This window comes from Arachis hypogaea, chromosome 7 (assembly GCF_003086295.3).
Source record: "Arachis hypogaea cultivar Tifrunner chromosome 7, arahy.Tifrunner.gnm2.J5K5, whole genome shotgun sequence".
Taxonomy (NCBI): domain Eukaryota; kingdom Viridiplantae; phylum Streptophyta; class Magnoliopsida; order Fabales; family Fabaceae; genus Arachis; species Arachis hypogaea.
The window spans coordinates 12949004-12968684 of NC_092042.1; the positions used below are offsets into that span (position 1 = coordinate 12949004).

The following is a 19681-nucleotide window of genomic DNA, read 5'->3' on the forward strand; positions in this document are numbered from 1 at the left end:
GTAGGACCAGGTTGCCTTCCCCGAGGCTTCTTTTAAGCACTTTGTTGTTGTACCTTAGGGCTATCCTTTGCTTGATTGCTGTCTTTGCCAGATGTGCCATTTGCCTCGTTTCGTCAACCAAATCTTTTTCGATTGCCTCATTTTCCCCTCTGAGGAGTAACCTTGGACTCGGCTTCTCGATTTCGACTGGAATGACTGCGTCAACCCCGTATGATTGGGGGGAGGTTCTGTAAGACCATAAGACTGAGGCTAGCTCGTCTGCCCATGAGTGCTTCTTCCCTTCAAGTCGTTTCTTTAGCCCTTTTAAGATGACTTTGTTGGCTGCTTCTACCTGGCCGTTGCTCTGAGAGTGCTCAACTGAGGAGAACTTCTACTTGATTCCTAGTCCTGAGAGGAATTCTTTGAACTTCTTGTCGGTGAACTGCGACCCATTGTCTGATAAGATGGACTCTGGAATTCTGAATCTAGTGACTACTTGTCTCCACATGAACTTTTGGCAATTGGCCGAAGATATGCTAGCCATTGGTTCGGCTTCCACCCATTTGGTGTAATAGTCTATGGCTATGATTAGATATTTTACTTGTCCTGGCTCAGGTGGGAATGGTCCTAAGAGGTTGACTCCCCATTGGGCGAAAGGTCGTGGTGCCAACAGCAGACTGAGTTCTTCAGGTGGAACTTTATGGAAATTGGCGTTTTCTTGGCATTTTTTGACGAACTTCTAAGCGTCCGACATCATTGTGGGCCAGTAATATCCTGCTCGGATAATATTTCTTGGCAACGACCTTCCACCGATATGGTGACCACAACACCCCTCATGGACTTCGCTTAGGACGTAGTCTGTTTGGTCGGGGCATAAGCATTTGAGTATGGGTTGGTGGAGCCCTCGCTTGTATAACTGCTCTTGTATTATCACATACTTAGGGCTTCCCTCCTGATAGCTTGTAGTTCCTTCTCGTTCTCGAGAGTTTCACCGTGTTCCAAGTATCGGAGGATGGGGTCTATCCATGAGGGGGGCTCGGCGTCTGGGTTGCACACAAGATGATTACTGGTTCAGTTGCTAGCCCTTGGATTAGAGACTTATTTCCAGTCTCGGGTTTGGTGCTTGCTAGCTTGGAGAGGAGGTCTGCTCGGGCGTTTCTTTCTAGGGACATGTTGAACTACGACTTCCTCAAAGCTTTTGCATAGCTCTTTTACCTTCTCTAGGTATTTTTGTAGAAGCGCATCCCTGGCTGGTTGCTACCGTTTATTTGGGAGGTGACGATCTGGGAGTCGCTGCTAACTTCTATCCTTGATGCTCTGACTTCCTTAGCTAGGATTAACCTACCTATTAGTGCTTCATACTCTGCTTGGTTGTTAGAGACTGGGAAGTCGAACTTGATTGACTGTTCGTAAGCTACTCCTGCCGAGTTCTCGAGAATGATTCCAGCCCCTCCGAATGTTTGGTTGGATGCTCCGTCAATGTGGAGTTTCCATCGTGTGCTCGATATGTTGGGTGCCTCCCTTGTGACTTCTACCAGGAAATTTGCCATTGCCTGGGCTTTGATTGCTTGCCTAGGTTCGTATTGCAAGTCATATTGAGACAGCTCTACTACCCCATGCCATCATTCTTCCCGCAAGGTCGGGTTTATAGAGGACTTGTCGAATGGCCTGGTCGGTTCTTAAGATGATCATGTGTCCTTGGAAGTATTGCTTTAGCCTTTTAGATGAGGTTAGTAGGGTGTAAGCCAAATTTTCCAGCTTAGTGTACTTCAACTCTGCCCCTTGGAGTATTTTGCTGATGAAGTATATTGGGCATTGAGTCTTGTCTTCTTCTCGGACAAGGACTGCCGCCATGGCTTGTGTGGTCACCGCCAGATATAAGTACAAAGGTTCTCTTTTTCTGGGTTTACTGAGCACGGGAGGTTCTGAGAGTATCTTTTTGAAATGGCTGAATGCTTCTTCACATGCCGGGGTCCACTCGAAGGCGATTCCTTTCTTCATTAGGTTGAAGAATGGGATAGCCCTCTTTGCCGAGGCCCCGAGGAACTGGGATAAAGCCGTGAGTTTCCCGGTGAGTCACTACACATCTTTGACGCACCCTGGGCTCGTCATTTTGAGGATGGCTTCGCACTTGCTGGGTTGGCCTCTACCCCTCTTTGCGTTATCATGAAGCCTATGAATTTCCCGGCTTCCATGGCAAATGCGCATTTGAGTGGGTTGAGCCTCATCTTGAATTTTCTTAGTGCCTTGAAGACAGCTTGGAGGTCGTCTATAAGGCTGCTTGGTTCTGCTATTTTCACCAAGATGTCGTCGATGTAAACTTCTACCGTGGAAGACCTTGCTCATTAGCCTTTGGTAGGTGGCTCCTACATTCTTCAATTCGAACGGCATTACCTTGTAGCAATAGATGCATCCTCGTGTTATGAACGCTGTTTTGTCTTCATCAGGTCGGTGCATCGGGATCTGGTTATAGCCGGAGTACGCATCATTGAAGCTGAGAAAATGATACCCTGCCGCTGAGTCCACCGAGGTGTCGATGTTGGAGAGGGGGAAAGAGTCTTTAGGGCATGCTTTGTTCAGATCGGAATAGTCGACACACATTCTCCACCTCCCGCTGGATTTTTTGACTAGGACGACGTTGGACAGCCATGTCGAGTATTCGAGCTCTTTGATGAATTCGGCTTCTAGTAGCCTGGCTGTTTGTTTGGCAACCTTATTGGCTATTTTCTGAGACATTTTTCTTTGTCGTTGGGCTACTGGTTTGGCGTCTGGTTTGATGGCTAGCCGGTGGGACATGACTTCGGGATCCAAGCTCGGCATGTCTGACGGTGTCCATACAAAGAGGTCGCCATTCGCCCTTACGACCTCCATGAGGGGGACCTTGAGTTCGTGAGGCAGATTCCTGCTTACGAAGGTAAACTGCTCTGCCGATTTTCCTATCTAGAACCTCCCCATATCTCCTTCTGGTTCTGGCCTTGGCTTGTCCTCCATCCTTACGTCCAGGTCTGCCAAGAACACGCCGACTGCCTTCTTAGATTCTTTCCCTAATGGAGCCAACGGTTCCCATGTCCATTACGAACTTCATTGTTAAAAATTTAGTGCATATTACGGCTGAGAACTCATTGATGGTATTTCTCCCCAGGATGATGTTGTAGGTTGTGGAGTCTCTGAGGACTATGAAGTCCGCCATAATCGACCTCCTGTTGTCTCTGGTTCCTAGGCAGATTGGGAGGGAGATCGTCCCGTCGGGCTTTATATAGTTATCGCCTAAACCATGACCCTGTGCTGGTAATTCTTGATGTCAGACTCTTTAAGTCCCATGGCGTCAAATACATTCCTGAATAGGATTTTGGAGTCAGCCCCGGTATCGACGAGAATTCGTCTAACTAACCCTGTTCCGACCATTGATGTGATTACCATGGGGGGTTTTCGGGGAGATCGTGAAACCATTGATCTTCTGCATAGGTGCCACAAAGCTCTGAATGTCACTCATAAGGCCTCCTTCATAATTTATACACTTTCACTCAACAAAGTCCTCAGGAGCTCCCTCACAGATGCATGAGAAGCGGCACAATTCCTCAAACTTACTGATGTACTTAGTAATAGTCATTTGGCCCTGTTTAAGTTGAAGTAGTTCGAGCTCTTTGGCATTTTTGACTGAGGTGGGAAAATATTTCTTATAGAATTCCTCTCGGAACAACTCCCAAGAGATCACAATCCCATTAGACTGCAGAATGCGCCTCATGCCCTGCCACTAGTGCTGAACTTCACCATGCAACTGGTAGATTCTAAACTCAACCCACTGCTCATCCGGAACCTGTTGAGCCTGTAATGCTCGCTCAATGGCCTATATCCAGTTATCAGCATCGGTCGGATTCGAGGTCCCTCTGAAAGTTGGAGGGTGAACCTTCAAGAAGGAAGAGAGCGATATTGAACCATTATCACCATTATTGCCATTGTTCCCATTATTAATTTGGTTTCCCAGGGCTTCAGCTATCGCTTGCATTGCTACTGCCATATTGCCTAATGCAGCCATGAAGTCTATAGGGTTAGAAGTGTTTCTTGATGCTTCAGGCATAGCATTGCCTATTCGGCCTCTAGCCGCCCGCGTCCGCGTCCACGAGTAGACATCTGGTCCCTATACACACCAAACAAGTGATATCAAGTTGATAAGTCTCAATATTGCAAGTTTAGTACTTTAAGTCCCAAATGCATGCTCATGAACGTTTATGCCACATATATCAGTTAGATATCCTAACAGCACATAAACACATATACAGAGAATGTACAAAAGCACACTCAGTCCGTCCTCAGACTCTATAGGAATGAACTGCTCTGATACCATAATGTAACACCCTACCATACTTAATCTTATGCTTAAGTCATAAGACTGAGATAGTAAGGTATTACGACCTCTAATAATAAAAGTATATAAAATAATAGGAAAAGAAATACTTAACTAGGAGTCTTGAAAAATGGGTAAAACAAAATCATTAAAATGAAAAGCGCAACGCTCAAAAGAAAGGATTACTTGCGTGCTAAGAAAACTAATCGAAAAATGATAAAGATAAGCAAAAGAGCAAAGGAAAGCCAAAGAAATAGCACAACTAGCCCCTGACTCAGCCTGCGAAGCTAAGGCTGGCCAGAGGATATATATATATATATATATATATATATATATATATATATATATATATATATATATATATATATAAGTATCCCCAAAATACATCAAAAAACCAAAATAAACTCCTATCTCTCCCTCAACCTCTAGGAGGAGCAGCATACACAAGTTACTTGGAGAGTAAGCTAAATACATATATACATATATACAAACATAAACCCAAAATACACCCAAGAACTATTTCTTTTCAAGATCCAGACGCCTAGTGAGGAGCCTCTTGACCTGCATCTGAAAACAGCAACACAATATGGAATGAGAACCGGAAGTTCTCAGCATGGTAAAAGTGCCATGCGTATAATAAATAAGGTCCTGAGAATGCCATAAGCAATCCTAGAACTTTGTTATTCAATTATCCAACTTAATTACTAAATAGAAGCCATAAACAGAGGTAAGTATTCTAAATCTACCTAACTTACTCAATTTCAATTCTAATCTAACACCAAACCATTTCTCCATCTCCTCCATCCCTCCTTCAACCATAATGCAATAGAAACAAGCAACCAAACAAGTTCACGCACAAGTAATGAACAGATAGTACAAATAGCAAGTATAACAGGTAGCAGGTGATATATATCAATTAGGCAAACCCAGGAAATACATAGCAATCAAAACAAACAAATGCATATGATGCATGCCTGTCCAATGGCTGATGGGGCCCATCTGTCGGTTATCTAGCCAACCCGACAAGTCCGAAAACCTTAGATTGTCCCCCGTCGCGCATCCCCTAGAGTCTATGCATAGAGTTCACATTCAATCATCATATAAATCACTCAATGGGGGCTATCCATACCCGGGAATTTATATGTGCCCAGTCACCCTTATGACGTAGGGTCAACAGAGTATCGAGATTCAACCTGGAACACGTGGTGGCGAGTCACGGTTTTTACCCAAGGAAACTCGTATCTCAGATATAATTATTCATAAGCCATGACAATTTCATGATCAATACATCATCACTTATCAAGCCTTAGCGTTAAACTTCGTTAACATAATCATTTCCTTCATAAAAGCCACCATTTACAACTTTCTTCACCCTTAAGATATCTTATTTTCCTAGCTTCTTTTATCCATTGGACCTAAAACCATACTTTAAACCTTAAAGGAAGAAAATGGAGGTTTAGAAGTGGAAAATTAGTTTAAAATAGTCAAAACCGATTTTTGCAGTAGGCAGCATCCACGCGTACGCGTAGGCCACGCGCACCTGTGGAGTGTACATCAAGTCACGCGTACGCGTGAATATGCACACACGCGTACGCATGCCTCTCGCACATGAGTCACCAAAATTCCATGCGTACGCGTGGGTGGGCGTTTTTCAAAAATGGGCAGAATGCCCAGAAAGCTTGTAGCAACCTGTTTGGCCATCCTGAACACAGATTTAAACACTAAACTTTCAACGTCTATAACTTTCTCCACAAAATCCCATTTTCCACAAAGTTGATATCAATCAAAATCTCTTAAAACCATCTTTTATTTGCAACAAACCACAATTCAATCCAAAATTTGAGGAGAATATTATGGACATCCAAAGTTCATCAAAATTTGGTTTTAACCAATTTCTAACAAAACCTCACTTTCACTAAGTTTCTTATCATTAAACTTGAATTACAATACCATATCAACCCAATTCATCAACAACCATTGCCAATATAATCTATAATCAACTTAACCAACCTTGATTATCCATAATTATCCACATTTACCTCATTAACCCTTCATTTATTCATATCAATTCTTCACCTATACCAACTTTCATCATATATTTGTCAACCTTCCATCAAGATATACCAATTAAATGTCATTAACATAAATCAACCCTTCATACACATTAATCCATCAACTTTACATAACACATTTTAGTATCAAACACCAACAACAATCCATCAATACATCAACATCAACACAACCCATTATAAGCAAGTCCAAGAGCATAAAATTAATACCCTCAATGTCTCATAATTCCAATATATGTTCATCAACAATTATACCAACAACAATACAAAGCTACTCATTAAATGCCATTAACAAATTCAACTTATCCTATGGTTCTTCTAACCTAAGTTTTCACAACACCGTAAATATTAAACGTGCGAAACTTAAACTATACCTTCGCCGATCACTTAGTTCACCCAAGGCAGCCTCACAACTCAAAATTACAGCCCCTCCAAGCTCAATTAAAATAGACCCCAAACCAAGCTTGATCACCAACAAGCCTCCAATTACTCCCAAGTCAATTCCAATGCTTATATACCCACTTAATCTACACCTAACACATATGCATGTTCCAATTTCAGTTTTTCCATCATAAATACAAGATTGAGCTAGGGTTAGGGTGTTCTTACCATACCCATATGCTCAATAGCTTGAGCCCACAAGTCCCGGAAGCTAACTTGAACCTAGAACACAAAAATTGGACAAGATTCACCATAGGTTTTCAAGTTTACCAAAGAAAGAGGGATAGAGATTCTAAACCAAATATGAGGCTTACCGGTAAAATTGTTCAGATAGAAAGGTAGAGCTCGACGCACTGAGTACGTGGCTGCAAACGGTGCGGCGATCGGAGCTTAAACGAGGAAAATATGGTGGTTGGAGTATTTGGTTAGGGCTAGGGAGCTCTCCTCCTCTCCCTTTCTATTACGGCGTCCAACAGCTAATGAGGAAGAAGAAAGCTGCTGTTTCATTTAAGTGTTTGGGTCTGGTTGGACCCACAGGCCCAGTTTGGACCCTGGTTCAACCGGTTTGGCCCTTCCGGTTTGATTTTGGGCCAAATTTTCGAAATTAGTATCAAAATCCTCATTTTGACGAGATCTATCCTATTTTGATATTAGTTTCACATTTCTAATATTCCTATTTAAAATTCAATTTATTGACTAATTATTTACCAGTTTTAGCGGGGTTTACACTTGCTCTAAAGCATATTTGAGATCAAAGCAGTCCTGGGTCTTATGACCGAACCTCTTATGATAATCACAGTAAAGGCTTTTGTTGCCTCCTGTTCACTCTTTCAATGGTCTAGGTCTGGATAGGATTCCCTTGTCCGCAATCTGCTGGTAGACTTCCATTATGGGCGCCGTGAGTGGCGTGTAGTTTGTGAACCTCCCTACTCGTAGGGGTTGTTTGGGTTGTTTGGCCAAGGTTTCGTCCCTGGGAGCTTTCTTATATCTGTCGACCTGGGGGGCCTACCGAACTGAGGGTTTCGAGAGCTGCCATTTATTGGCTGCTATGACCTGACTTTCCTCCTCATCATTGATGTATTCCTTAGCCACGCTTTGAATTTCCTGCATGGTCCAGACAGGCTTGGTGGTGAGGTGATTTCTAAAGTCCTCGTTTAGCAGGCCGTTCGTTAGGTAGAGACTAGCAACCGAGTCGGTGAGGCCGTCGATTTCTAAGCATTCGTCGTTGAACCTGTCCAAGAACTTTCTGGTCGGCTCTCTGGGTTTTTGGGTAACCCCAAGCAAGTTAATCGAGTGTTTTGCCTTGGCTATGTGTGTCGTGAACCGAGCTAGGAAACTTTGGGAGATGTCCGTGAAGGCCGTGATGGATTCTTGGGAGCACGATGGATGGGCCGGCTAGCAACACGGAAAATGCTCGGCACCTAACCACATCGCCTACCCCTTCCAAATTCATTCTCGCTTCAAATGCTGTGAGGTGCTCTTGGGGGTCCTTAGTCCCATAGTACCTCATGTCCATTGGCTTGTCGAAATTTCTCGAAAGCCGGACCTTAAGGATCGAGGGGTGGAAAGGAGTGGCTCACATGATGACGGGTTCGAGCCTTTTCTTGGCTCTTCCTCTTTGGGACTCCTCGTGGCTCTTGGACCTACCTTGGGTAGGTCGGGAGGTCGCCTGTGTATGCGCTTCATCTTCGCATTTTGTTGGGCTCCTTTCTCGGTTCTCATATTATCAAGAGGGGGAGCGGGTGCAGGATCGGCTGACGTCTCCGTGTGATTGACTCCTCGCTGCTAGCTCCCTTTCAAGGTTTTGTACTCTGTGTCTAAGTTCTTGCATAATCTTGGCACTGTTGGCTCTCGTCCCTCTAAAAGGACGCCTTTCAGGGGTCTTGGTGTAGATTGGTTAGTTTGGCTGAACGGAGGGTTGTGGTTGTTCGCTGGCGCGAGCGGTTGGACTCGCCCTACCCAGGCAGGCCCCTACTCCTTCACGAAGTTCCTACAACGTGGGGAGTCGCTCCATGTCTGCTCTAGGATCCCCACAGATGGCGCCAATGTTCGTTACCTGGGAGACCTCGGGTGCTCGACGGGTCGAGTGATGATGAGAGGATGAGCGGGTGAGGCCTTGGACTGACTTGGAGCAGGTGTAGAGATGCGGGCTGAGAGCTAGTGTCGCCGGAGGCGGTGTGGACCGGGGGGGGGGCAGGTGGCCACCTGCAAGGACACTCCGACGATCAAGTCAGTGTCCGTACGAGGAGATAGACAAATTAGGTAAGATGTTACGTACCTTGGGGGGAGAGCTGGCCACTTGGGTGGGCCCGTAGGTGACCTAGCCCACTGGCCAGGAAACTTCTGTGAGCTGTCCTAATCAACACGAAGATAGAGTCAGGTCATTCTGGTTTCAGGGTCGGGGCTTCGGGTGCTGTCCCGAGGATACCGACCCGACCAGTTGCTGGGCCTGGTAACTTGAGCCACCTGGTGGCAAGTCGCGCATGCTTCAGGTCGGGTTCTCCCTATTTGTGGAGGATGTTTCGAGGCTTGGGTCGAAGGTGGTGTTCCAACCCGTCGGGTCATCGGGCAGGATTATGGCGGTCCGTAACAGAAGTCAAGTACAACTTTCTTGAATCTACCTCCATCGTCCTCGACCTCTGTGCTGTCCCCGGAGGATAAATATAGGTTGTCGTCAAGTACGTCACCATTGACCACCTTGTTACAGTGTTGACCTTGTGTCCATCGCCCCATCCGTGGCGCTATCACCATTGACGAGGATATCACTAGGCCCAAGTGTAAGAGTCACATCAAGAAGCTCTTGACCAACTACTGTTGTACCGTATTCGACATCATACTTAACAATGGTTCTCCGAATATTAGAAGTGCTTAGGCGCAGGAAGCCATGCCTTAGAATGCCATTGTCATCGATGTTGTTAAGCTCGCAACTTAGTTATAGGTTATTGATTTATTATGTCTGATTTTGTTTTTTATTTTTTGCGTGATGGGATTTTAGGTCGTAGAATTATAGCTTTGTATTGTATTGGTTGAAGCAGGTGGGTGATGATTTTATTCGTTATTTTGTGCGTGGTTAGGTTAGAAACTGAGAATTGTATTTTAGGGGTTTTTTATTGTTGGTGTCGTTGCAATTGTTTGAGAAGGTTCAGATGAAAAAGTCAACTGCTAGTCGACAGTTGTTATGAGTCACAATGAAATTTTTTTTACAAGACCAATAACTGCTTTGTTCTACTCGCACATGTGAACACTTAACGATCACGTGTGTGAATTAATGTACCAACTCTATACTCAATATTTTTTGTTAGTAAGTAATGCAGAAAATAAACTGAAAATTGTTATGTTTAATAGAAAAAAATAATAAAAATTGATATGTGTATTAATTTTTTTAAAATACTAAAATGTCCACTTTTAAAAACTTTAAAAATTAATTTGCATAATTCTTTTAAAATGATTTTTCTTTGAGACTAACACTTTTAGATCAATTGAAAATTTGAAAGTTAAGGAATTAAAACGAGTAAAGTAAAAATTTGAAGGACCATGTTTAGTTATAAACAGGGCGATTAATGAAAATATTTGGTAATCAAAATAAATTAGTAAAAAATAATTATAATTTATCTTATTTAGTATTTATTAATTATTATAATAATTAACGTTCGGTAGGTCGGGTACCGGACGGTTCGGAGTGGTCCTCGTGTGGATAGCTGGGGCTTGATCTGGAATGGGTCGTGAGGACGAGACGGGGAACTGACGTTCCGAGCTCTCGACGAAGAGGGGGGTGTCACCTGCAATGACACTCTGACGCTCAAGTCAGTCGAATGTGCAGCCAAAAAAGAGGGTAAGGCAGTGTGTGACGTACCTTGGGGGAGGGATAGGTCCCTCCCCATTTATACCATGTCAGAGGTAGGCCCTGCAAAGACAGGTCCACCTTCCTCGAAGCTTCCTCGCACAGCTGTAGCAGAGAGCTGTCAAGGACGCGTGTCCGGGTCGCGAAGTGAGCCGAATGTGCCCGACCGTTTGGGTCGGGTCATCTGTGGGTCGGGTTGGCCCGCGAGTGGTTTGGGCCAAGCCGTAACAGTGCCCCCAACGCGCCGGCAATAGTCGCACGGGTTGTTGGTGGCGCGTTATCTCTTCTCGTTCGTTGTCGCCAGGTCGGTCGTCCGTGGAGGGAACGCGCCTCTTGTGTGCGTGCCCGTTCGTTGTTGGGACGATCATTCGTCGCCTCGTTCTTCGCACAGATCATTAAATGTTCATAATGGGTTGAGAAACCCTGCGTGCAAAGACCGATTTACCCTTGGCCTTTTCGCGCTCCTTTGAGGAGCAGTTTTAAAACCGTTTTGCATTCGCTTCTATTTCTAATGTTTGATTATCTCCATCCCCCTCATTCGATCATCTCCCTCTTCTTGATTCCCAGATTTCCTAGAGGGCTGTTCTTGCTTCCTTATGCATCTGCTTCTCTTCTTCCTTCCTTGATATTTTAAAACTAATCTAGGTAAACATTTGGTTTTCTGTTTTTGCCTTGCATTTGTTTTAGCTCCTGCTACTGCCTCTTATCGCATGCATGTTGTTTGCTTGATCTTCTTTAGTGTCGAGTAGGTGTATTGTTAGGGGGGTTGCCATTCCAGGGTAGGTTTTCGTCGGGTTTTGTCTTTAGGCATGCTTAGTTTGAGTTGTAGAATAGGTTAAGTGTAGTTTCTGGGTTTTTTCGAGCTCCCGACCTCATAGACTAATCGAGTGGTGCCCCCACTGTAGGTATGCCTCGTGTTGTCGCCCAGGCTTCTACCTCCGACGTGAGTTATGACCCATATGCTTGGGTGGTTTCTGACCTTAGGGACTCCCCAAACCAGATGGGTGATGAAGAGCTCACCGAGTTCCGTCAGGCCAAGTACCTATGTGGGGGTACTGACGAGGGGGCCAATTATCACGTCTACATTCCTGCTCCTTATGAGCGGTTATACGAGCTTAACTTCCATGCCCCCTGCGTTGCCGATTGGATTTGGTTCTACAAAGCCATGTTCACCCAAGTGGGGTTCGCATCCCCTTCTCTGCCTTTCAAATGGGGCTTCTTAGTCGGATCTCCGTGGCGCCGTCGCAGCTGCATCCGAACAGTTGGGCTTCAATCCGCTGTTTCGAGATGGTATGTGAGTATTTGGAGCTGCCGGTGTCTGTCGACGTCTTCTTTTTCTTCTTTAACCTTACGAACCCTTCCAAGGAAGGGAAGGCGAGGAAGGGGTTTATGTCCTTCCGATCTGCCCAGGGGCGGAGGATATTCGGCTTATTCGAGGACTCTTACCATGGGTTCAAGGACAAGTATTTTAAGGTTCGTCCGGTTAATGGTCGTCACCCTTTTTGGTTATTGTTGGAGGGAGAACGCCTCATCCCGACGTATTGGAGTTTCGGGGCGGGGTCCTATACTTTTGTCAAGGTTACTTACAAGGGGATGTCGGCTGTAGACCGAAAAATAGCGGACGTATTATGGGCTATTTTCAGGAGAAACCATGTGAATCCCCACCTTCTCATGGGTAGCCGGGAGGTCGCCCAGGATTATATTCATGAGTCATCTACGTCGTGTTATTTTTTTGCATGGTTGCTTGTTTTGCCTTAGTATGCTGGTTACTAATTTGTTCATTTCTTGTTTGCAGTGGGGATGTCTGCCGAAGTGACCGGCCTTGAAAACTTGTATAAGACTTTCCTGGAGGAAGATGATAGGGAGAAGGCCGGGGAGCAATCAGTGGCGCCTCTCGAGAACAGGGGGGGGGGACAAACGGCACCCACACCTCCCGACGTCGTCATGTCGGACAAACTTGTCAATGCGACATGTGATTTCCCCATTCTCGAGGAAGTGGCGGGTACCGGGCACTCGTCTTCCACTCGTCAGGCTGAGGATGAGGAGTTGAGGGTCATTCCAACTCCTAAAAGGCAAAGGTTGCAATCTAACCCCGAAGGGGTCCTTACCGTGATGGAGAGGAACTTCGATGCCGGGTTGTTTATAGATACCCAACTGCTTCCTGGCACGGAGGAACATTTCTATGGTACCGACCTTTCGGGGCAAGCACGATGGATGTACCGCGCTCTCCTTCGCGGTGTGGCCATAGTCTGGAAGGCTGAGTTCAAGTTGTCTGGTATGGCGTCGCTGCGCCGGAAGCTCGAGTCTGCCGTCACTGCCAATAATAAATTCAAGGTTCAAGTTGAAACACTCCAAGGGCAATTGGCTGAGACGAAGGAGAAACTTAAGACTACCGAAGAGAAGGCCACATCTACTAGGGAAAAGTTGAAGACTGCCGATGCCTCCATGTCACGTTTGACTGAGCAGGAGATGACTCTGAAGAGCCAGCTGATTGCCGCGCAAGGTCGAGTGGTCGTTTTGGAGAAGGAACGGGATACAATCGTTGCGGCCGCTAAGATTGCTCGGGATGAGGCTGTGGAATTCAAGAAGAAGCATAAGGAGGTTAGAGAGCAAGGTAAGAATGTGATCTTCATGACCGAAGAGGCTCTCAAGGCTCAGGTGAAAATCGTTGCTCTGGATTTCGACACATTAGCAATTGGCGTTTTCAAGACGATCAAGGACGGCAAGATCGTTGATATACCTAGGAAGTGATCTCTTGTGTCTTGTGTTTTTTGTGGATTTGTTGTAGAACTTTTGAAACTTTTGTCATACTTTATTAGCCATTCGATCGGTTTATGGATATATTTTTCCGTTTATCTAGCGTGCTATTTCCGTCTATCTGTTGCTCGTTTATTCGTTTTACCGCCTTTATTATTATTGTCGCCGTTTATTATGGCTTTTTAACTTGGTTGGCTTCTGGGGTGATCAGTCCCGGGGTGCCGTGTTGTCGTCCCGTTTATCATTCGTTATGAGGGACGTATTGTGGTAGGGTGCGTAACAAAGATGAAAAAGCAAATTTGTTAAGTGAACAATCGGCAGTTAAACAAAGGTATATTCATAGTAAGTGTTTAAGCCACAGTGAATCACTAAAATCGTCGAACCGCCTAGCCGGCGTGTTCGAGCTAGGAATAAAATCTTCTCAGGTTACATGCGTTCCAAGTTCTCGGTATCTCCCTGCCTTCAAGCTTCTCCAGTTTGTATGCTCCTTTGCCGAGCACCTCTCTGACCCTGTAGGGTCCTTCCCAGTTTGCCGCGAGCTTTCCTTCCCCTTGGGTTGCGAGTCCTATGTTGTTGCATCGCAAGACTAGGTCATCTTTTTCAAACTCCCTCCTGAGGACTTTGGCATTATAATGCACGGCTATTCTTTGCTTTAGCACTACTTCTGTCAGATGGGCCATCTCCCTTGCCTCCTCTATCAGGTCTTTCTCCACCACTTCTTCTACTCCCTTCAGAAGTAGTCGCGGACTCGGCTCGCTGATTTCTACGGGTATCATTGCATCTGCTCCGTACGTTAGGCGGAATGGGGTTTCTCCCATGGTGGACTGTTTGATTGTATGGTAAGACCAAAGAACTAAAGCAAGTTCGTCAACCCATGCACCTTTTTTGTCGCCCAGCCGCTTTTTGAGGCCTTGTAAGATCACCCTATTCCCGGACTCGACCTGTCTATTTGTTTGGGGGTGCTCTACCGATGAGAACTTCTGTTTTATACCCAAGCCGTTGAGGAATTCTATGAACTTCTTGTCTGTGAATTGCATTCCGTTGTCTGAGATGACAACTTCTGGGATGCCGAATCGAGTTATCACCTGCCTCCACATAAACTTTCTGCAATTGGCTGAGGATATGCTGGCTAGCGCTTCGGCCTCTATCCACTTGGTGTAGTAGTCGATGGCGACTATGAGGTATTTGACTTGCCCCGGGCCAACCCGGAATGGTCCAAGGAGGTCGACTCCCCATTAGGCGAAGGGTTGGGAGGATGTGAGTAGGCTTAGCTCGGAAGCTGGTGCCCTGTGAAAATTAGCATTCTCTTGACACTTGGTGCATTTTTTCACAAATTTCTTGGAGTCTTCCATCATTGATGGCCAGTAGTATCCGGCTCAGATGAGCTTTCTTGCTAGGGCTTTGCCCCCGATATGGTGGTCGCAGCATCCTTCATTGACCTCCCTGAGCACGTAGTCCGTTTGCTCGGGATGTAGGCACTTCAATAGGGGTTGGCTGAGTCCTTTTTTGAAAAGTTGTCCCTGTATGGTTGTGTACTTTACTGCCTCCCTTCTCAATGCTTTGGCTGCTTTCTTGTCATTAGGGAGTCTGCCGATCTTGAGGAAGTCGACAATTGGGTCCAACTAGGAGGGGTTTGCCTTTGTCAGGTGGAGGGTAACTGCCGGTTCCTTTAGCATGCCTTAGATGAGAGATCGGTTGCCTACTCCTGGTTTTGTGCTTGTTAACTTGGATAGGAGATCCACTCGTATGTTTTTTTCCCTCGAGACATGTTGGATCGTGATCTCCTCGAACTGGCTACTCAGTTCTTTAACCTTTTCCAGGTACTTTTGTAGCAATGAGTCTCTGGCCTGGTAGCTCCTGTTTACATGCGAGGTGACAACCTGCGAGTCGCTACACACTTCAAGTCTTGTTACTCCGACTTCACGAGCTAGGGTCAAGCCCCCTAGGAGGGCCTCATATTCCGCTTGGTTGTTTGATACTGGGAACTCAAACTTGATCGATTGCTCGTATACGACCCCGGCAGGACTTTCCAAGATCACCCCGGCTCCTCCGGACTTTTGATTGGAGGCTCCATCCACGTGGAGCCTCCACCGTATGCCCGGTTCCTCGGTGGGGTCCCCCGTTACTTCTACCCGAAAGTCGGCCATTGCCTGTGCCTTGATTGCGTGCCGGGGCTCATACTATAGGTTGTATTGGGAGAGTTCGATGGCCCAAGTCATCATTCTTCCTGTGAGGTCAGGTTTTTGAAGTACCTGGCAGATTCCTTGATCTATTCTCACAACGATCTGGTGGCCCTGGAAGTATTGCTTTAGTCTGCGGGAAGAGGTCAGGAGTGTCAGCGCTAGTTTCTCTAGTTTGCTATACCTCGTGTTTGCTCCCTGTAGCGCTCTACTCACGAAGTAGATTGGCTGTTGGGTCCTTCCTTCTTCCTGTACCAAGAGTGCTGCGAGCGCTCTTTCCGTTATGGCCAGGTATAGGTAAAGTGGTTCCCCGTTTTTGGGCCTCTCGAGTACGGGGGGTGCTGCCAGGATCTCTTTGAAGTGCTGAAATGCTTCTTCGCACGCAGGGGTCCATTCAAACACCATCCCTTTCCTCATTAGATTGAAAAAAGGGAGGGCTTTTTCTGCCGACGCTCTGAGGAAATGGGATAGCACGGTGAGTCTTCCTGCCAACCTCTGGATGTCTTTGATACATCCTGGGCTTTTCATCTGTAGTATTGCTTGGCATTTTTCAGGATTGGCTTCTACCCCCTTTGAGTGATCATGAATCCCAGGAATTTTTCGGCCTCCATTGCAAAGGCGCATTTGAGCAGGTTGAGCCTCATGCTGTTTTGTCGAAGGGATGTGAACACGTTCCTCAAGTCACCCAGGAGATCATCTGGTCGGGTGGTCTTGGCAAGGATGTCATCTACATAGACTTCTACCGTCTTGCCTATGAGATCGCTGAATATCTTGTTCATCAGCCTTTGGTATGTGGCCCCCGCATTTTTCAGGCCGAAGGGCATCACCTTGTAGCAGTCTTTTGGTGTTATGAATGCTGTTTTGTCCTCGTCAGTCCGGTGCATCGGTATCTGGTTGTAGCCGGAGTAAGCATCCATGAAGCTCAGATACTGGTAACCTGCCGTCGCATCGACGAGTGCATCAATATTGGGAAGGGGATAGCAGTCCTTGAGACAAGCTTTGTTGAGATCGGAGTAATCCACACACATCCTCCATCTTCAATTGTGCTTTTTTACTAGGACCACATTTGATAACCAAGTCAAGTAGTCTAGTTCTCGAATAAAACCGGCTTCTAGGAGGCATGCCGTTTGCTTGGCCACCTCCTCTGCTCTTTCTTGTGACATCTTCCTTCTCCTCTGGGCCACCGGTCGGGCCTCAGGTTTGACGGCCAGGTGGTGTGGGATAAGATGAGGGTCTATGCCTGGCATGTTGGCTGGCGTCCAGGCGAACAGGTCGCCGTTGGCCCTGATCATATCTACCAAAGGCTCTTTCAACTCATGCGGGAGGTTTCTATTTATGAACGTGAATTTTTCCTCTGTGTCCCTAACCCTGAACTTTTCTAGGTCCCCCTTTGGTTCTGGCCTGGGGTTGTCGTCGACCCGAGCGTCCAAGTCGACAAGGAACACCCCCGATGCTTCTTTGGACTTTTTTCTCAAGGAGAGGCTGGCGTTGTCGCAAGCGACTGCCGTTTCCAACTCTCCTTTTATGGACACCACAGATCAGTTGTCCGTGACAAACTTCATGATTAACAGCTTTGTGCTGATTATGGCTCCGACATCGTTGATGTTTTTTCTCCCTAGTATGATGTTATAGGCCGTGGAGTCTCGCAGGACTACGAACTCGGCCATAACCAATCTCCATCCCTGTTCCTCTCTAATGGAGACTGGTAGGGAGATTATCCCGTCTGACTTGATGAAGTGATCGCCTAGCCCTACAACACCGTGCTGGTGAGTCGTCAGGTCGGCGTCCCGCAGTCCTAATGCATCGAAGACGTTGCAGAATATAATGTTCGAGTCTACCCCTGTATCTATAAGGATCCGTTTGACGAGGCCGGTTCCCACCCGGGCCGTAATGACCATGGGAGGGTTTTCCAGGATCTCATAGAACCATTGGTCTTCAGGTCCAAAGGAAATGGACGGGGCCCTTTTGGAGCTTCGTGAGGGTGAGGAGGAGATCGCCAGGACTTTGGTGTCTTTTCTGTGTGCTGATCTTGATCTTGGGGTTGTGTTCCTCGCGGTCACTACATTTACTACGGTGAGACCGTGGTCCTCGTCCCTTGGCTCTTGCCGTCACTTCGCCGTTCGGGACTTGTCTTCCCCATCTTGGTCGCGACCCCGTCTCCTCGGTTCTCTGATGAGGTGAGAGAAATTAGCTAGTTTCCCCTCCCTAATTGCTTGTTCAAGCGCATCTTTTAGGTCGAAACAGTCATGCATTTTGTGTCCGTAGCCCTTATGGTAATCGTAGTAAAGGCTCTTGTTACCGCCAGTCCGGTCCTTCAGTGGACGGGGCTTCGACAAGATTCCCTTCTCAGCTATCTGTTGGTAAACTTCAATGATGGGGAGAGTGAGGGGAGTGTAGTTGGTGAACTTCCCCACACGAGGAAACGGTCTAGGAGTCCTGTTTGGGCCGCTGCCTCTGGCGTGCTCCTTCTGTCTTTCTCAGTTGCCATGTTGCCTGGGCTGAGTATAGGAGGGCTGCCGCTTGTTGGCAGCCACTACTCGGCTGACTTCCTCATCATTAATGTATTCACGGGCTACCGTTTGGATCTCTTGCATCGTCCAGATCGGCTTCATGGTGAGATGCTTTCTGAAGTCCTTGTTGAGAAGTCCGTTCGTCAGGCAGAGACTCGCCACCGAATCTGTTAACCCCTTGATTTCCAAGCATCGTCATTGAAGCGATCTAGGTACTTTCTGGTCGTCTCGTCGGCTTTCTGAGTGACGCTGAGCAGATTGATCGGGTGTTTGCCTTGGAAATTCTGGTGGTGAATTGGGCTAAGAAGGTGCGGCTGATGTCCGATAAACCGGTTACGGAGCCCTGCGGGAGGCTATTGAACCACTGTATCATAGGGCCTGCCAGGGTAACTGGGAAAGTGATGAGCGGATAATTTGTATGCTTTTTGGCATTGTTTTTAGTATGTTTTTAGTATAATCTAGTTAGTTTTTAGTATATTTTTATTAGTTTTTAGTTAAAATTCACTTTTCTGGACTTTACTATGAGTTTGTGTGTTTTTCTGTGATTTCAGGTATTTTCTGGCTGAAATTGAGGGTCCTGAGCAAAAATCTGATTCCGAGACCAAAAAGGATTGCAGATGCTGTTGGATTCTGACCTCCCTGCACTCGAAGCAGATTTTCTGGAGCTACAGAAGCCCAATTGGCGCGCTCTCAACGGCATTGGAAAGTAGACATCCTGGGCTTTCCAGCAATATATGATAGTCCATACTTTGCCCAAGATTTGATGGCCCAAACCGGCGTGGCAAATCAGCCTCAGAAATTCCAGCGTTAAACGCCGGAACTGGCATAAAACTTGGAGTTAAACGCCCAAACTGGCATGAAAGCTGGCGTTTAACTCCAGAAAAGGTCTCTACACGAAAATGCTTCACTGCTCAGCCCAAGCACACACCAAGTGGACCCAGAAGTGGATTTTTACATCATTTACTCATTTCTGTACACCCTAGGCTACTAGTTTACTATTAATAGGATCTTTTGACATTGTATCAGTACCGGATGACCTCATGACACTTTACACCTTTCTTTGTGTATCTTCCACAGCATGAGTCTCTAAACCCCATGGTTGGGGGTGAGGAGCTCTGCTGTGTCTTGATGGATTAATGCAATTACTACTGTTTCTCATTCAATCATGCTTGCTTCCATTCTAAGATAATACTTGTTCTTAATCCAGATGAATGTGATGATCCGTGACAATCATCATCATTCTCAACTATGAACGCGTGCCTGACAACCACCTCCGTTCTACCTTAGATTAAGTAGTTATCTCTTGGGTTCTTTAACCGGAATCTTCGTGGTATAAGCTAGAATTGATGGCGGCATTCAAGAGAATCCGGAAGGTCTAAACCTTGTCTGTGGTATTCTGAGTAGGATTCAATGATTGAATGACTGTGACATGCTTCAAACTCCTGAAGGCGGGGCGTTAGTGACAGACGCAAAAGAATCACTGGATTCTATTCCGGCCTGATTGAGAACCGACAGATGAATTCCGCTATGCTGTGACAGAGCATATGCAATCGCTTTCA

At 46.3% G+C, this 19681-nt stretch overlaps 1 protein-coding gene across 1 annotated transcript; it reads right to left on the bottom strand.

The window, feature by feature from the left end:
* Positions 1-15111: 15111 nt before the first annotated feature.
* Positions 15112-15579, bottom strand: LOC140174287 (uncharacterized). Its single transcript, XM_072198699.1, has one exon. It carries the CDS (start codon positions 15577-15579, stop codon positions 15112-15114), a length of 468 nt encoding a protein of 155 aa, XP_072054800.1.
* Positions 15580-19681: the final 4102 nt, after the last annotated feature.

Bases quoted from the DNA above. Each gene is read 5' to 3' on its own strand.
- LOC140174287 (XM_072198699.1), bottom strand. From the start codon at position 15,579: ATGGCCGACTTTCGGGTAGAAGTAACGGGGGACCCCACCGAGGAACCG.